General features: G+C 31.7%; 1 protein-coding gene across 1 annotated transcript in view; it reads left to right on the forward strand.

Annotated features, from left to right (window-relative positions):
* Positions 1–15,565, forward strand: part of LOC143253029 (uncharacterized) — a 47,427-nt gene that overhangs the window by 19,327 nt on the left and 12,535 nt on the right. The window contains exons 6-8 of the mRNA XM_076506113.1: positions 1,800–1,901; positions 2,723–7,775; positions 11,007–11,135. Coding sequence (XP_076362228.1) covers positions 1,800–1,901; positions 2,723–7,775; positions 11,007–11,135 — 5,284 coding nt within the window. The remainder of the gene's footprint in view (positions 1–1,799; positions 1,902–2,722; positions 7,776–11,006; positions 11,136–15,565) is intronic.

A 15,565-nucleotide genomic window follows, 5' to 3' on the forward strand; every position in this document is an offset into this window, starting at 1 on the left:
GAAGAGGAACTACAAAGTTCCTGAACACCCAGTTGGAGAGAGAACTCTTCTGATTTCTCTCTCTCTGAACTGAACCCCTGCCACGGTAGTTTAGTTTAGTTACTTGGAAAATCTACTGGCTCAACAGAGTTTGTACTGGCCTGACCAGTACGATTGGTTAAGAGTGTACATGGCTTAATTTGCAGCATCAGTTTCAGTTGAATCTAGTGGATTGGTGTAACAAACCAAGATGAATGTCAAATTTGTAAAAATGTGTAGTGTTGTTTAGAAAGTGTAGATATACAGATATTTTTGAGCGTGTATAAAATGCTGATGTCTTTTATGAACAAGGTATTTTCTTTTCAGAAAATTTCTTTTCAGATGAATAATTCCTGACTAGTAGTGTTTACACTTTATTAGTTTAACTGTTAAGAAAATTGCTTTGATCAAATTGTGATTCACAACCAAAAATAACGTGCACTCTGTCAAACATTTCTTTCATTTTGGATTATGCTGTGGTTTAGTTTCAGGAGATACAGTAAGTGTTTTACTTTAAATTTATAATAGTTTTATGTATATTACATAATACATCATAGAGAGTACACAGAAGAGTTCATTTTTACATTGTTTGAAGAATAAAGTGTTTGAAGCCAAAGTTGTTAGGATTGTTTGAATTTATTTTGTTAGTACTAAACAGTACAAGGTCAGTATCATAAGAGCAAAATGTAACAAAACTGGTACCTGAGGCTTGAGTTGGAAAGGTTCCTGTAATTTTATGATTTCATCAAAAATGTAATGTATGTTTTTATATTGGTGAGTATGTTTGTCCTTTTATTTATTAAGCATGCCTGATTATTGAAAATAGCAGCACATTTTGTTTTCTGTGAACTTTAGTATTCTGTTTTCTAGGACTGAATTTTGCATGAACTTGAAAGATGATTATGTGCTTTAACTATATTGTAAGCAAACTGTTTTATAAGCACATTACAAAAGGTAAGACAACTATAAAGGAAAGGAACAAAATATGTCTGAAGGAAAATATTTCAGAATAAAAGACATCAATCAGATACATTCTGCACAGACAACAAAAGTGCTGCTGCTGGCAAATGTCAGGAAGCAATTCTTGCATTTGCATATAGTAACAAATGATGAGTCTTGTTTCTTGAATGCAGTTGAAAGAGTCTACAAATGCTTGGTTTGTTACTCGTAAATGAATATATATTTGAAATTCGTAATAAATATGTAATATATAAATCCCAAAGGACTATTTGCCCACCTGAGACTAAAAATAACCACACTATGCATGTATACATTTTCAACCTTGTTTGTGTGTATTTATGGATTTTTTTTGTCTCTTGATGAAGTTTCAATATACTGATGTACAATGTTTTTTCATAAGGAGCATTTTACATTTTATAGTGTATCTTTTGCTGTAATTGTTCTACATTTTTTATTTTTTACCACATGATGTAAATTTTCAGTGAAGGTAGTAAAATACTACTGCAGTTTGTTTTTTTATTATTATTAGGACTGTTGTTTACAAAACATATACAACTGATATTTTTGAACTAGTTTCCACAATTTAATAAGTAAATGCATAAAGTTGGCCTGTAGTACATTAAATACACAAGTATGTACAATGCACTTGAAGAAAATTTGGAAAGTTAGTAAATATTGCCTCTCTTAGAAGAAATGTTTTGTTACCACTCTGTTATTAACCTGATATTAAGATTAGAAATGAATGAACATTTTAGAATTAACTATGAGAAGTTTCTAAAAGTTAAATTCTTTGTATTAACATTTTTTGTTATGTTTTTCAGCTTTGATAGTGAAGGTGATGTTAGTTTAGCACATATGTGCATAAGAAGTCCAGTTAGGACTCATGCAAAAGAAGTTCTTGTTAGCCTTTTTGTTTCATCAAGGTAGGAGCTTTAACTATCTGTAATATTTGTAGAAATGATGTAAAAGCTTTAACCATCTGTAATATTTGTAGAAACGAGGTAGGAATTTTAACCATCTGTAATATTTGTAGAAACATGGTTGGAAATTTAATCCTCTGTAATATCTGTAGAAATACTGGAAAATTTGGCATTAGTGATTGTTTTTATTTAATTGATCAATTTCCTGATCAGGTATAACAAATCTGTTCAAAGTATTCAAAATCATTTTAATTATTCACATAAAATGCCATAATTCTGTCACTTTTATGAGTTTTTGATTTCTTTATGACTTAATGGTAATTTTTTAACTTACCAGTAAAATGTTTTGCAGGATTGTTAATGTTTGTTACATATAAGATAATACAACTATCAATGCTTTCTTTAAACAGGCTTTAGCTGTAACCAGATTAATGATATGAGTTAATATTAATGATTATAAGAAATTATTTGGAATGTTATTTGTTAAGTGTAAGCCTGAAGTACTATTGTATTCAGTAACAGTTGATGTTGATTAATGTGTAAATGTGTCTTCTTTGTTACTATTAAATAGCCTAATTAGGAAGTTTTACTGACCATAGCATTTTACAGTAGATTGGATGTTAGAATAATAACAAAACCTACACTAGCAAAAACTTGAAGTATTTAAGAATTAGCCAGAAGACAAAGTTGCATTTAAGATGCTCTTAATAGAAATTTGTGATACTGTACTTACTATGCTCACTATGATTATAACTTATTAACAGCAGTACGTGAAATAAGTGTATTTAAAAATTTTATATAGATATCTATATGTATATTTTTAGGTCTTGTATACCTACTGTGCCTTCGTTAGAAAGTCACCGGAACTATGACATGATAGATTCCATTTTTGAGATACAACCTTGTATAAATTATGACTCACGAATTATGTGGAATAGAAGTTTAAAATCCACAGATTATTCTGTGAGTCTGAAAGCCCCAAGTGGTAGTATACAGAAGAGGCCACAAGATCCAGTCTCCCAGGATACTAGCTCTAAAGAAACTTCATCTCAAGGATATTCTAAGTGTAGAAGTACAAATCAAGAGGACTTTAGTAGTTCCTCTAAAGAAAGTGTTTCTGTATATAATAGATGTATGCTATCCAGGACTTCATACTCAAAAGAAAGTGTTTCTAATTCTAATGATTCCAGACCCACAGATGGTCAGTATAGTGTATCTTGTATTCATCATCGTCATCATAAAGGAAAGCATAAACATTCACACAGAAAAGAAAAAAAAAACACTCATATAGAGGAAGATGTTGATATATACAGTGACATTGAGTCATTAGGGGAAAGTACTTTGTTAATAGAAGATGACAGCACTAATCATCAGTTTTCTTTGTCAAGCAATACTGTTTATCATCCTAATTCACTGATTGGCAGTCTTGAAGAAGGTAGTGACTCTAGTGAAAATGAGTTAGTAATAGATGAAGATGCCAAAGTTGGAGAAGAACAGAGGTATAGTGATGGTGAAAATTCCCACACAAACCACTCTGCTGAAATTTTGTCTGGGAAATATAAAGGTGATGTGACTATAGAAAAAAATTTATCACAAGAAACTGTTGAAAAAGATAATGATGAAGAATGTCCTGAAAGTTTTCCTTGTAGTAATTCTTCAAAAAATAATGGTTCTAATGAAAATGAAGAAGCTTTAAAAAACTATAAAAAGGAACAGTATGAACAAGATAAAAAGAGGCATGTATTGGAACAGAATGTTGGTATTTGTAAAGTGGGCAAGAGAGAAACAGGTAGTGAGGTTAATGAAATATGTTTTGATGTAGTTGAAGAGTCTGTTCATGTGAATATAAGTAAAGGTGGCAGAGATATTGCATATCAAACTGAAGAAAAGGAAGATATTGAAGTAGAAGTAGCAGCAGACAAAGATCAAATTGAAGATGATTGTCGACAACAACAAGATGAAGAAAGTGGAGACACAGGTGAAACTAAAATCATAGAATTTGATGATGTTCAAGAACAAAACTGTGATGGTGATGATGATGCGAGATACCTAGCTGAAAACATGGAAGATAGTGGTGTCCAAAACCAGAGAAACAAGAAAGAAAGACTTGGAGAAATAGATAAAACTGAATATACTGAAAGTGATGATTTTCAAGAATATGAGGATGCCAAAGGAAGAGCCACAAATTTAGATGAAATAGAAAATGTAGAGGATGGTGAAGTTGAAGAACATGAAGATAATAATGAAGAAAGAATGATGAATGTAAATACAGAGGATAACACTAATCAAGAATTCAATACTGAGGATGAAAATAACCAGGATGAGGCAGAGTTATATGACGTAGAAAATATGGAAGGTGAAGACAATAGAGGAACTAGTTCTCAGGAATTTGGAGAAATGATATGGAATAATGAAAAGAATTTGTATGGAACTAGAATTAGTGTCTGTACTGAAGAACCTCAAAAAACTTTAATTTTGGAAAAGCAGGAAGGAGAAAAGAATGAAGTAATTAGAGAAGCCAAAGAGAACGTAGTAAAACAGAAAACTTCTATGCATTATGAGAAAGAGGTTAGTGATCAACAACAATTAGGGGACTCAAATAATAATGTGGAATTTTCTCATGAGATAAGTTTAAATTTGGCAGAAGTAGAAGATATTTCTGAAGATGAAAGTGAAATGGTTTGTCAAGGAGATAGTGTCAAAAATGAAGTGAATAGAAATAAAGATATTTCTTGTAATGAGCAAAATGATGTTGAGAAGAAGGTGGCTTTACTTTTTGCAAATGAAGAAAAATGTAATACAGTTGATAATCAAAAACAGGAATCAAAGTCAAGGAAAAAACATAAGAATAGTTACAAGGCAAGTCAAATTAATATAGATGATGAAGCAGAAGAAGGTGAAATAATTGAAAATGTTCATTCAAAGAAGCGCAGAGAAAAAGAGAGACACAGTTCACGGCACAATCTACAAGAAGAATATGATGATTTAACAGACCTTACCCCTCGAATCAATATATCAGATCTCCCAAGAATTCCCAAAATAAAAAAAGTTGAAGTGGAGCGAACTTTAGAGCAGACTATAGGAACTAAACGAACTAGTGTATTAGAAAGAATAGATGCTGGATCTTCTGAAATCAGTTGGAAAAAATTGTCAAAGACTACTAAAGATAGAAATTACAGAGATAGAAAACCTAAAGATGAAAATATACTTTATCAGCGTGAAATAAAAGTGAATAAAGAAAAAAACCAATCCTATAAGTCAGATTTTGACAGATGGAAACAGGATGGTTGGAGTAGAGAAGGAAATAAACATCAGAAGCCAGATTTAGATCAGTGGAAACAAGACAGTAGAAGCAAAGAAGGAGCTAAAAACCAGCAGACAGATTCTACTTATATCAGAAATGATGACAAATACAAGAGAATAGGGAGTAATAGAGTTAAAGACCAGTTGGAAGTTGATTTGTGGAAAGAAAAAAATAATGTAGAAATATCTGAAAATAATCAATTTTCTAATGAAAAAAGAGTTGAAAGAGAAATAGAAAAATATTTTGACAAAAGTAATGAAAAACAAGAGTGGAGAGTAGATAAGAGCAATGAAAAAAAATCTGAAAAGAACTATAGAGAAAGATATAAAAACAAAGAATATAAAGAAGAGAATAATAGGAGTAAGGAAAAGGAAAAGTACAGGAGGCATTTGCATGAACATTTATCTGAAAAAGTCCGAGAACGTGACAGTCGAAAAGAAGAAAAAACAAAAATCTTTGGTGAAAAGTATGAAGGACACAAAGAGAAATCTGATAAACAGGAAAAAAAACATCTTGATAAAAATCGTTATCGTGACCATAAAAAGAAGAAAGGTCGAGGATCAAGTCCATATTCTGATATAACATCACTTGATGCAAAAGAAATCTATGCCAAAGGTGATAGTATTATTATCAATGTTAATTTTAATAGAAATACACTCAAGGATTCTGAAGTAGTGGGACATGTTGATGATGCACCAGAAAAACACATTGACAACAGATTTCAGAAATCTAAAAGTCTAACGGGAGATAGTGCTAATAAAAGAAAATGTAAAAGTTATGAAGAGTTTTCAAATTTAAACAATCAATGTCTTTCCTTGAAAAGTGACATTTTTGAAGAAAGCTTTCATAAACAAAGTTCAGAAAATGTTGACTGTGGTGAAGCCATCTCTGAACATACCCCAAAAGAAATTCCTCTTGATGAAGACTTTCAGTTGGAGAAAGATACCTTAATGAGCAACAATGATCTGAAATTAGATAATTTTGATTTTGGGGATAGAAATTATTCTGAGAATGAAACTGAAAATGATTTTCAGAAAAAAGTGGAACGAAATATTGATTCACAATTAGAGTCCAATGGCAAAGAAGAAGTTTATTTACCTAGTTATAATGAACCTAAAAGTCATTTCAAAAATAAAAATTTATCAAGAAGATATTTTCCACAATCTCCATCTCCTCCAGATGATAGTTATGATCCTTGTGAACCAACCTGTAGCCCAAATATACAAGATATTTATTGTCATACAGCATCTACAGTGCATGAAGGAAGACCAAAGCCACCACCCTCACCAGAATTGCCACCACTTCCAACTGAACCAGAACCAGAAGAACCACCATTACCAGATATTCCTTTGACTAATTATAACTTCCATGTCTCAGAGCCAAACACATTAGTTAGTACTGCTGTATTGACTGCTCTCTCAACATTAGATACTGTGAGTCATAAGGTATCTCAGTCATCTGAATTTGATGGGCTTCATAGAGCAATAATTTTGCCAAACCTTAGAATTCCTCCACCAAACTTTATGCATCAGTCATATCATAGGAACTTTGCTTCAGGCAACAGAGCTCACCTGAATTCTGGTAGTCTCCCATTACCAAATCAACATCTTGGTGCAGCACCTCCACATGTGATGTTTACAGCTTCACATTTACAGAATGTAATCTCAAGGGGAATGTTTTCAACACAACCTCCTCCTAGTTTGTCATCGGTAAACATGTCAAATTCACTTTTACCTCCTTCAAATGCTTTAGGTGCTTTTTCTCAAATAAGGTCACAAAATCTCAGAACAGAAGTTTCCTCATCTTCCAATCCAATATTGACAAACATTCCACCTCTCAGTATAGGATTACCATCTCAAATGTCTTTGCCTAACCTCAGACAACCACCACCTCCACTTCCTGCTTCTGTTCAAAGTCAGATATTCCCACTGAGCCAACCTGCTGTGTCTGTGGCTCAGACAACACCTTTATCACCAGTTAATAGCACAGTGACACATGTATCAAGTTCTCAGGTTATTACAAAGCAGCAACTCCAAGAAGATGTAACAGATGTTGTAGACATGGATGTTGCATCTCCATATTCTCCTTATTCACCTGGTGATTCTTTAATATTGGAAATTGAAGAAGAGGAAAAGCCAACTGCCTCAGTTTTTCCAAAGAATTATGTTTCTGTGCCAAAAGACTCATTTGATTCATTACTTTCATCAGAAAAATTAACCATTTCTCTTAATAAAAGAAATTGTGGTTCATACAAGGATAAATCAAGGAAATCAAAGAATGAGAATCATCAGAATTTTGAGTCATTTGATTCTCAGTTATCATCAGAAAGCTATTCCAAGCAAGAAACTTCTGGACACTGTTCTAAAAAGCAAAAAATAGATTCAAAACCAGAAGCCAACAAGCATAAACACTTAATAAGATTTGAGGTTATTGATAGATATAAACTGAGTGCCTCTGTTGCTGGTAAAAAGCAAACAGAGAAAAAAGGAGTCTTGATAAAACTGGATGAATCCCAATTGAAAATTTTGGATGAGTTACCAAGTTCAGCAGTGGAAATGCAAGTTAAAGAAAAGGTAGGCTGAAATTGCTAAAATCAAAACTTTTATGCCAATATATTTATGTTTTGTAGAATAATTACATGTTATAGACTGTTTTTGATAGAATAAACTTCAAGCTAGAGATGTATTTCTAAACATTTCTGCATTGTATTTTTTGGATGAATAGTTTTGTGTTGTACATTTTGTTTCTAACATTTCTGCACCTATTTTCATTCAGTTTAATGCATCCTTTTTTCATAGTAGATGTTGGATATAAATGATATTGCAGTTAAAGAGTTATTATTTATTGATCTAATATTTAATTATTGTTTTTATGACAAGAGTGTTAAGAGTTAATCATTTTAAAGGTGATAGTTATGACAAATTTTATTAAATAATCTTTATGAGTTGTATGCTGTGTATACAGTTTAACTGTTCTACTAAGCTTTTGTAATATTGTTGATGCCATCTTATTCCAAGCTTTTTAAAATCTTCTTATGTTGAATATTCTGTTATCCAAATCTGCAAGAGCATCCACAGCTCTATACATCTAATGACGAGACATGGAACCTTGTCTTTGTGGTTCAAATATGGAAATATCTTGTGATGATGAACAGAGTTAACTCTGTAGCCATTTTTGCCTTTACCACATGTTTAGTTTTCATTTTATCTGGATGAAAACTGTAACTGTTCCAGAAGTAGTGTGAACCCTTACTAATGTGCTTTATTATATCTCAATTTTGCACATCTGCTTTTTTATGCAGTTATTTTTTATGTGGATTTTGCTGTCTGTGGCTCTCTTCACCTTGTTAGCATAATTTTCTAGCTAAAGGTGGAGAAGAGGTAAGTGTTTCAGAAGTTTCCATTTTTCTATACCAAAAACATATTTCTGATAATAATTGCTTCCTCTGTATAAAGTGAACACGAAAGAATAGGGGGGATGTTATATTTGATCGGGTATAAAGGGTGCATTGATATAGGTGGAGAGTCACAATATTAAATTTGCAAGGGATGACTTAGTGGGGCATAAAGACTGGAGCAAGTGAGGTAGAATTCATACAAATGCTTAGATGGGAAAAAAAGAGAAAATTTTTGTCAAGATAAAGCTAAAGTGTGACAGAAGTAAGTGCTATAAAATATGTAAACTTTCACTGGAGAAGCTAAGTCACAAAGTTGCATTTTTTTAAAGATAAAAAGGGATAACACTACTTTTGAATTTATTTATAGTGATTTGCATCCTGGTGTGCTCTATATGATATCAAAGAAATAAAAAAAACAAACAGGTTTTCCAACTGTATCCAGTACTAGTACTTTTGAATTACATAATTGCCTAAACTCCATAAGGGATTTTCTGCCTTAAAAATATATACTGCATCATTGAGAAACCAGCCTTCCTAGATTTGTTTTCAGGACAAGCCTTAATGTTGATTCTTTTAATTAGAAATATTCCACTAGAAAAAAAAACATCTGAACCTTATATATGTCAAGATCATATATATGTCTCATACAAGGTAGTAAAATTTGTATCTCAAAAAAACTACTAGAATGAGATGTAAAGCATTCTAACTTTATTTTTACTAATGATGACTGATATGGTATATGGTTTGGCCACAGTTTTTGCCTTGTCTCATCTAAAGATATGTTGATGATGCTTTTGTTTCATTTCACAATATCTGACAAACATCATAGCATCACATTTTCTTTTGACATTGAGAATAATTTCAAACTTATTTCATGACACTACATTTTACCATAATACTTCAGGTTTTGATGTGAATTACTTTTATAAGAAGACATACATAGATATTTATTATAACTGTGAAAGTTTTATAGTAAAATATTTTAAATGTAACCTTATCAATGTAGTAACAGCTTAAACATATAAAATTTGTAGTAGTTTAACTTACTTTAAAAATGATGATTTAACATCAGTTAGGTTCTTTAAAATAATAGTTTTTCCATTACAATTATTGAATATGATGGTAAAAAATAATGCTAAGGAAACTAAATAATGTTTATAATATTTTCCCAGTACATAAGGTTTATAAGCTATCAATGACTATTACTGTAATGTATCTAGTTAGAAAGTTGTTGTTATTAAGATCTAAAAGTTTGAAATTATTCAGTGATGTCTGTCCTCAGATATATCTTACACATGTGTATAGGAAATTCTTTTAACTTGTCAACTTGTTCCCATTCAATAACAAAAATTAACAAAATGCATAAGTGCTTTATTATCTATAAATATAAATGTCCACTTTGCTTACAGTCCTACACTAGCAATTATCTCTGACAAATAATTGTAGACTATTGAACTTCTACCATCTGTAAGTACTTGCTTATTTTTCACTATAATATGGGATTTGACTTATCAATTTGATATTCTTTTTAAAGCAACATATGAAAGGACATATAGATTTAAAGAGAATCTGGCTGTTAAGGCTTTTCAATCTGAAATAATCATCATGGAGAATTCATTCAACATGATAGTTAGAACATAGCTTATATTAAGTGGTACTAAAGGGTAATTATCAAACCATATCTAGCCAGGTACATTAGATGTATAGCTGGATTCAGTAGTCTCTTTTTAGTAATTGGTCTGCTGTTGTAAGTATACTAGTTTTAACTCTTTGATTGGTAGTGGACATCTAGAGTTGGAGTACATCCACTGCCACTTGGGAACTAATACTGTACCAAAGTTGTACCTTTTATACATTTGTTACAGTTTTAATTTGTTTAATATGTTCCTCATCAGTGCACAATTTGTTATTGTATCGATATTCTCTTTGTTGTGTTAGGGTACTATGTTTATCATCCACTTACAACTGTTTTAACTGTAGTAAACATATAATACATGTTATATTGAAAAGATGTTGGTATAATACTTTTTGGGTGTCTGTGTTGAGTTCCTATTCTCAGTTTATAAGATTATATTTGTCTTTAATCTAGCTCATAGCTTCAGATTAGTAGACTGTTGTTATTGCTTCCTTATCCATAATATGTAGTTTTTAAGGCTACTTGATCCAGTATGGATACATTAACTGTTAAAAAGTAGTCTTAGATTTTTTGTTTCTAAATTACTATATAATATTAGCCTTGTGTTAGAACATGCAAAGTTTGTTTTATATGTTGTTTATTGGAATTTTATCTGATATCAGTAACACACTATTATGTGATATACTGTTTTGGTGGAAACCTTTTTTTTTTTGCAACTGATAAAAAACTAATGCATTTGATTAAATATTTTATGTAATGTCCTCAAACTAGTTCCTCAAGAAACTTAATCGGCAGGAGCGAGTTGTTGAGGAAGTGAAACTTGCAGTTAAACCATATTACAACAAAAAAGAAATTACCAAGGATGAATACAAAGAAATTCTCAGAAAGTCTGTTCCAAAGGTTTGTGTTCTGAAACTGTATGAAATTGCAGAAGATAAAGGGATATAAAAGAGAGTGAAGAATAATATTAATAGAAATTCATTCTTTTTTTAAACTTTTATTAAATATACTTATTAAATAATTCTCATGTTATTGAGTATCTGATAAAGGAAGCATTTCAAATATCCAGTCTACATAATACCATGTAGTGAAATGCTTTCCTAATATGATATTTGTAATTTATGTATGTTGTAATTGTATGCACACTCAGTAACCTTGATGTGTCTGTGACCATAAAACTATACATTCTAATAACTTAATGTAATAAGTGTAGCCTTACAAAATAGAGCAAACTTTTAAACATTACAAGTCTGTTATACAAACAGAATCAGATTCTTAAATAAATAATTACAAAAGTTGTGAAGTTCTGAATAAGTGTGAATGAAAGGTGATTTCTTATACGATATCTTGCCTCCTTTTCCAAAATAGCTTTTCTTGATTAGTATTTCTTTCTGTTGGAACCATTACGAGTGTGACCACTCTACATTTTCACACATAAATTACTTCTCAGTTAGTGGTAGTACTGTACAGACAAGCTTGATTTTGGTCCCATATTTGTTGATGTTTTCCTTTATGTTACAGACTTAGTTTTTCCTTACTATGTTTTTATTATTTTGTTATTTACAGGGTCCTTTTTCTTAGTGTTTTGTGGTTCTCACAGTGGTGAATGGTGCCTGACCAGGAATAATTTAAAAAAACTAAAGCACTATCCACTTTGTGACTATGTTTATGTCAATTGAATTGTAGCTTTTCATGCTGTAGATCTGATGTACAGTTCCAGATACTGGCAGGTATGAGATGTACATCTCCACTGTCATCTGTATCAGAACAGTTACATTGCAGGATTAGGTTATACACACCATAGAGATGGGGTGATCCATAGGATTGCTAGTAGTTCTCTCCAGTGGATTATTTTTTTTTTACTCCATAAATGTGTTTATCACAGACTGTTCACTTATGAATGCACATGAATAAAGCAGACAGGGTTTGCTGCCTATTTCTTATGCTCTGTGGCATTGAGACTTAATGTACAATAACAGATATTACAAGGTGTTGCTTGATTGACTTCATCAAAACTATAGTTCTTCTTTACATAATTGGGCATTATGGCCACCCTTTGTACTCTCTCCAATAACGTTGCCCTTCAGACTCTCCAACATATTTTTCCTTTCTTTGCTGTAGTGGAGTATGGAAGTCCTTGCTACTTACCAGTCCATAGCTGCTTGGGTAGAGAACCATGGAGGCTGTCCTCCTGAGTGATGCATCATACCACTTAATTGAGAGTAGGGCAATAGAATTTATGGGTGTCAATGATGTATAGCACTTTTTATTTCAGACCTGATCTACAATTCCAGATGCTACCAGATTTTGATTCTAGTACTACTTTAATATAAAAAATATATATATATATATTGAGAAGATTGCTTTTTTCCTCCACCATGGCATTAATCCTTTCTACCATCAGCCAGATATACATTCCTGGTGTGTCTGATGTTGGAGATGTAGGTATATGTTGCAGTTTGCCACTCAGGCTGAGACTTTCCTCTTACCTACCATACTCTATATGAAGTTCCTAGGGGTCAAGTGTTGGTTTGAGATGGTCCACCTAAGTATGTCCTCACATAACTTCTGGCTGTGACAAAAAGAACTATGCTCAATGCTGCCAGGCTTTGGACTAAAGCTATCATCCCACTGGTGCTTTCCTCCTTCCTACCATCTACTGGATATTGGTTAAGATGAAAATGCCTGGAAGTGGATAAGGATTTTATGAGGAATCTCATCTTTTCCTACAAATTCCTGTTTCAAGGTAATGAGGTAACTGATTTTCTTCCTACAGCAGGAAAGGTATACAGTATCCAGATATACTACCACGTGTTGGATGATGTTGAACTACCACTATGGAGATCTCAATAATTGTTAATGTGTATTGTGGAATTTCTTCATATTTTCTGCCTCTTATGTTTGTGATTCATAAAGTGGAATTATACCTTCACCTGTTGAGGTGTGATATTGTCTGCCATCTTATGTTTGTGATAATTTTTCATTGTCTTCACCAGTCCAGTGTGGTATTATAGATATTTTTGAAGGGAGAGAAAATCTATTTTATGAGAGGAGGTATTTATTGAAAACACATTTTCAATTTAGGAAAATGTTAACCTTCATGCTAAGAATGAGTATTTTATTTTACAGTTTTTGTATCTATTTGTTTAACAAACTCTAGAACCTCCCGACTGAAAATTGGAAGTTTTTGTTTGGTAAACATTATACTTTATTTTTTATTTTTTCTACTCTAATAGTAACTGTAGTGAAAGTTTCAAATTATGAAATAAAATAAAAAATAAATGTTTTTTATGTGAATGATTGCAGATTGCAATAAATATTTACAATTATTTATCAGAAACATCCACAGGCTTGTAAGAGTTTTGCATCTGCTTTCATTTAAATGTATTGTTTTTCTTATTATACGTTGAGTCATTTCTAACTAATGTAACAAATTAACTAATCACGTGGCAATAGCTTAGGGTAAACAAACTGTCAAGTTACATTACCAGATTATAGCTGCAGGAGGTACATTTTATTTAATATTTTTTAATTTAAGTTCTCTTATATAACCTAATAAATTTCTACTGTGCTTTATTTTATTTACTTTTTGAAAACTACAATGCTCCAGTTTCACATTCAACAACTCTGATAGTAGAAGCTTTGTTCAAGTATCTGCTTGAAGTACTTCTAAATGCATACAGTTTTTATTTTCAGTTTTGATGAGAGTGTCTTATAATACATGCCAGAAACCTTACTTGATTTCTTGTTACTGCAGCTGTGTTTCTGTCTGTTGCAAGTATAACTGCTGAAATTTTGGGGTTTACTTCTTTGGAAATATCTTCTGCAGCAGTTTTAAGCCTTGTTATTTTATTCATATGCTTATCATTTAATCTTTGTTTGAATTGCTTTGATTTACTAGTTTATGCAAAGTGTTTTTTTTGTTAGTTTTATAGAAAATTAAAATTAGAAATTTGATCTTAAGTAGTGTAGACAGAGTGCTATAGATCTTCTGTCACCTGCAGTCTCTCATCTATATGATTTGATTTGCTTTTATTTGTCATTAAGAACTTGTTACTGCATTTCTGTAGTTTTTCTCTTACCTTTCATTTAGAATTTATTCTCCTCTTCACTCACTGTAATAGAAAAATAACTTTTACTCAGGACTTTAGATTCTCTCTTGTTTTCTGCATTGTGATGTAATTAAAATGTTTTACTTTGATACAAACCTGTCTTGTAACATAGGTAATGTAGTGTGTACATCTGATTGACAGTGACCTAAAGTTAGAAAAAAATCTATAAATAGATCTTCCAAGAAAGTAACTAAGTCATTGACATGTCAAAAAATTCTAACTATATTACAATACAGAAGACAACATACAATCTTTACATTACTGGAATATCTATTTATAGATTTGTTTCTAATTTTAGGTCATTGTCAATCAGATGTAAACACTATTGATATTATGCATGTTTTTTTTCATTGGTATTTTTTATATGTATATCTGGATATGTGTTTTTTTTTTTTGGAATTTTTATTTCCATAGAAGTCCAAGATGACTCCTCTATATTATCAAGCCTACCAGTCAGAATTCATTGCGCTGAATTTGATCTTTTTTGTATGGCCTTCATGAGGGTAGAGCTTTCATAGATTGCTCACAAGAGTTCCTTTTGATATCATTAACAGATTATTTACACTTTGTCAGGAGTCAGTGCCATGAAAGTTTCTCTTCCTCCTCATATGAAGGAAGTATAAAGCTATTAATCTTTTACTTATAGACTTAAATTTATATATGTGAGAAATGTTCCAGATATCTTGTCATACCATGTGAAACCATGCATTGTCCCTAGCTTTGGCTGCTAAAATTCCTGTGCAGATTGTATGCAGCTTTCACTAATCACTACTTTCATTCTAACCAAGCTACATCGCATAATGGTAGGCCACTTATGTGTTTATTGCAGTGGTTCTCAACCTTTTCTGACTTGCAGCACACTACAACAATCTGAAAATTTTCGCAGCACACCTGGAAAGCCTTAACGATATTTTTAGGTACATGTTATATGGCAAGAATTAAAAGCCTTAGAATGAAAATCATGGACAAAGCATGCGATAATAATGTCATTGTGCATCATGTTTATATACACGTAATACAGAAGAGTTAACTTAAAAAGCCTTAGAAGGAAAATCGTGGCCAAAGCAAGCGATATTAATGTCATCTGCACATCGACAATACTATCGCTTGCTTTGGCCGTGTCATTCTAAGGCTTTTTAATGATTTTGTGGTATTGCAGAAAAATCAAAACTTTTTATTTTTACATGTTTTCAAAGTGATGTTTGTGCTTGCTTCTGA

Source organism: Tachypleus tridentatus, chromosome 6, assembly GCF_004210375.1.
Source record: "Tachypleus tridentatus isolate NWPU-2018 chromosome 6, ASM421037v1, whole genome shotgun sequence".
NCBI lineage: Eukaryota > Metazoa > Arthropoda > Merostomata > Xiphosura > Limulidae > Tachypleus > Tachypleus tridentatus.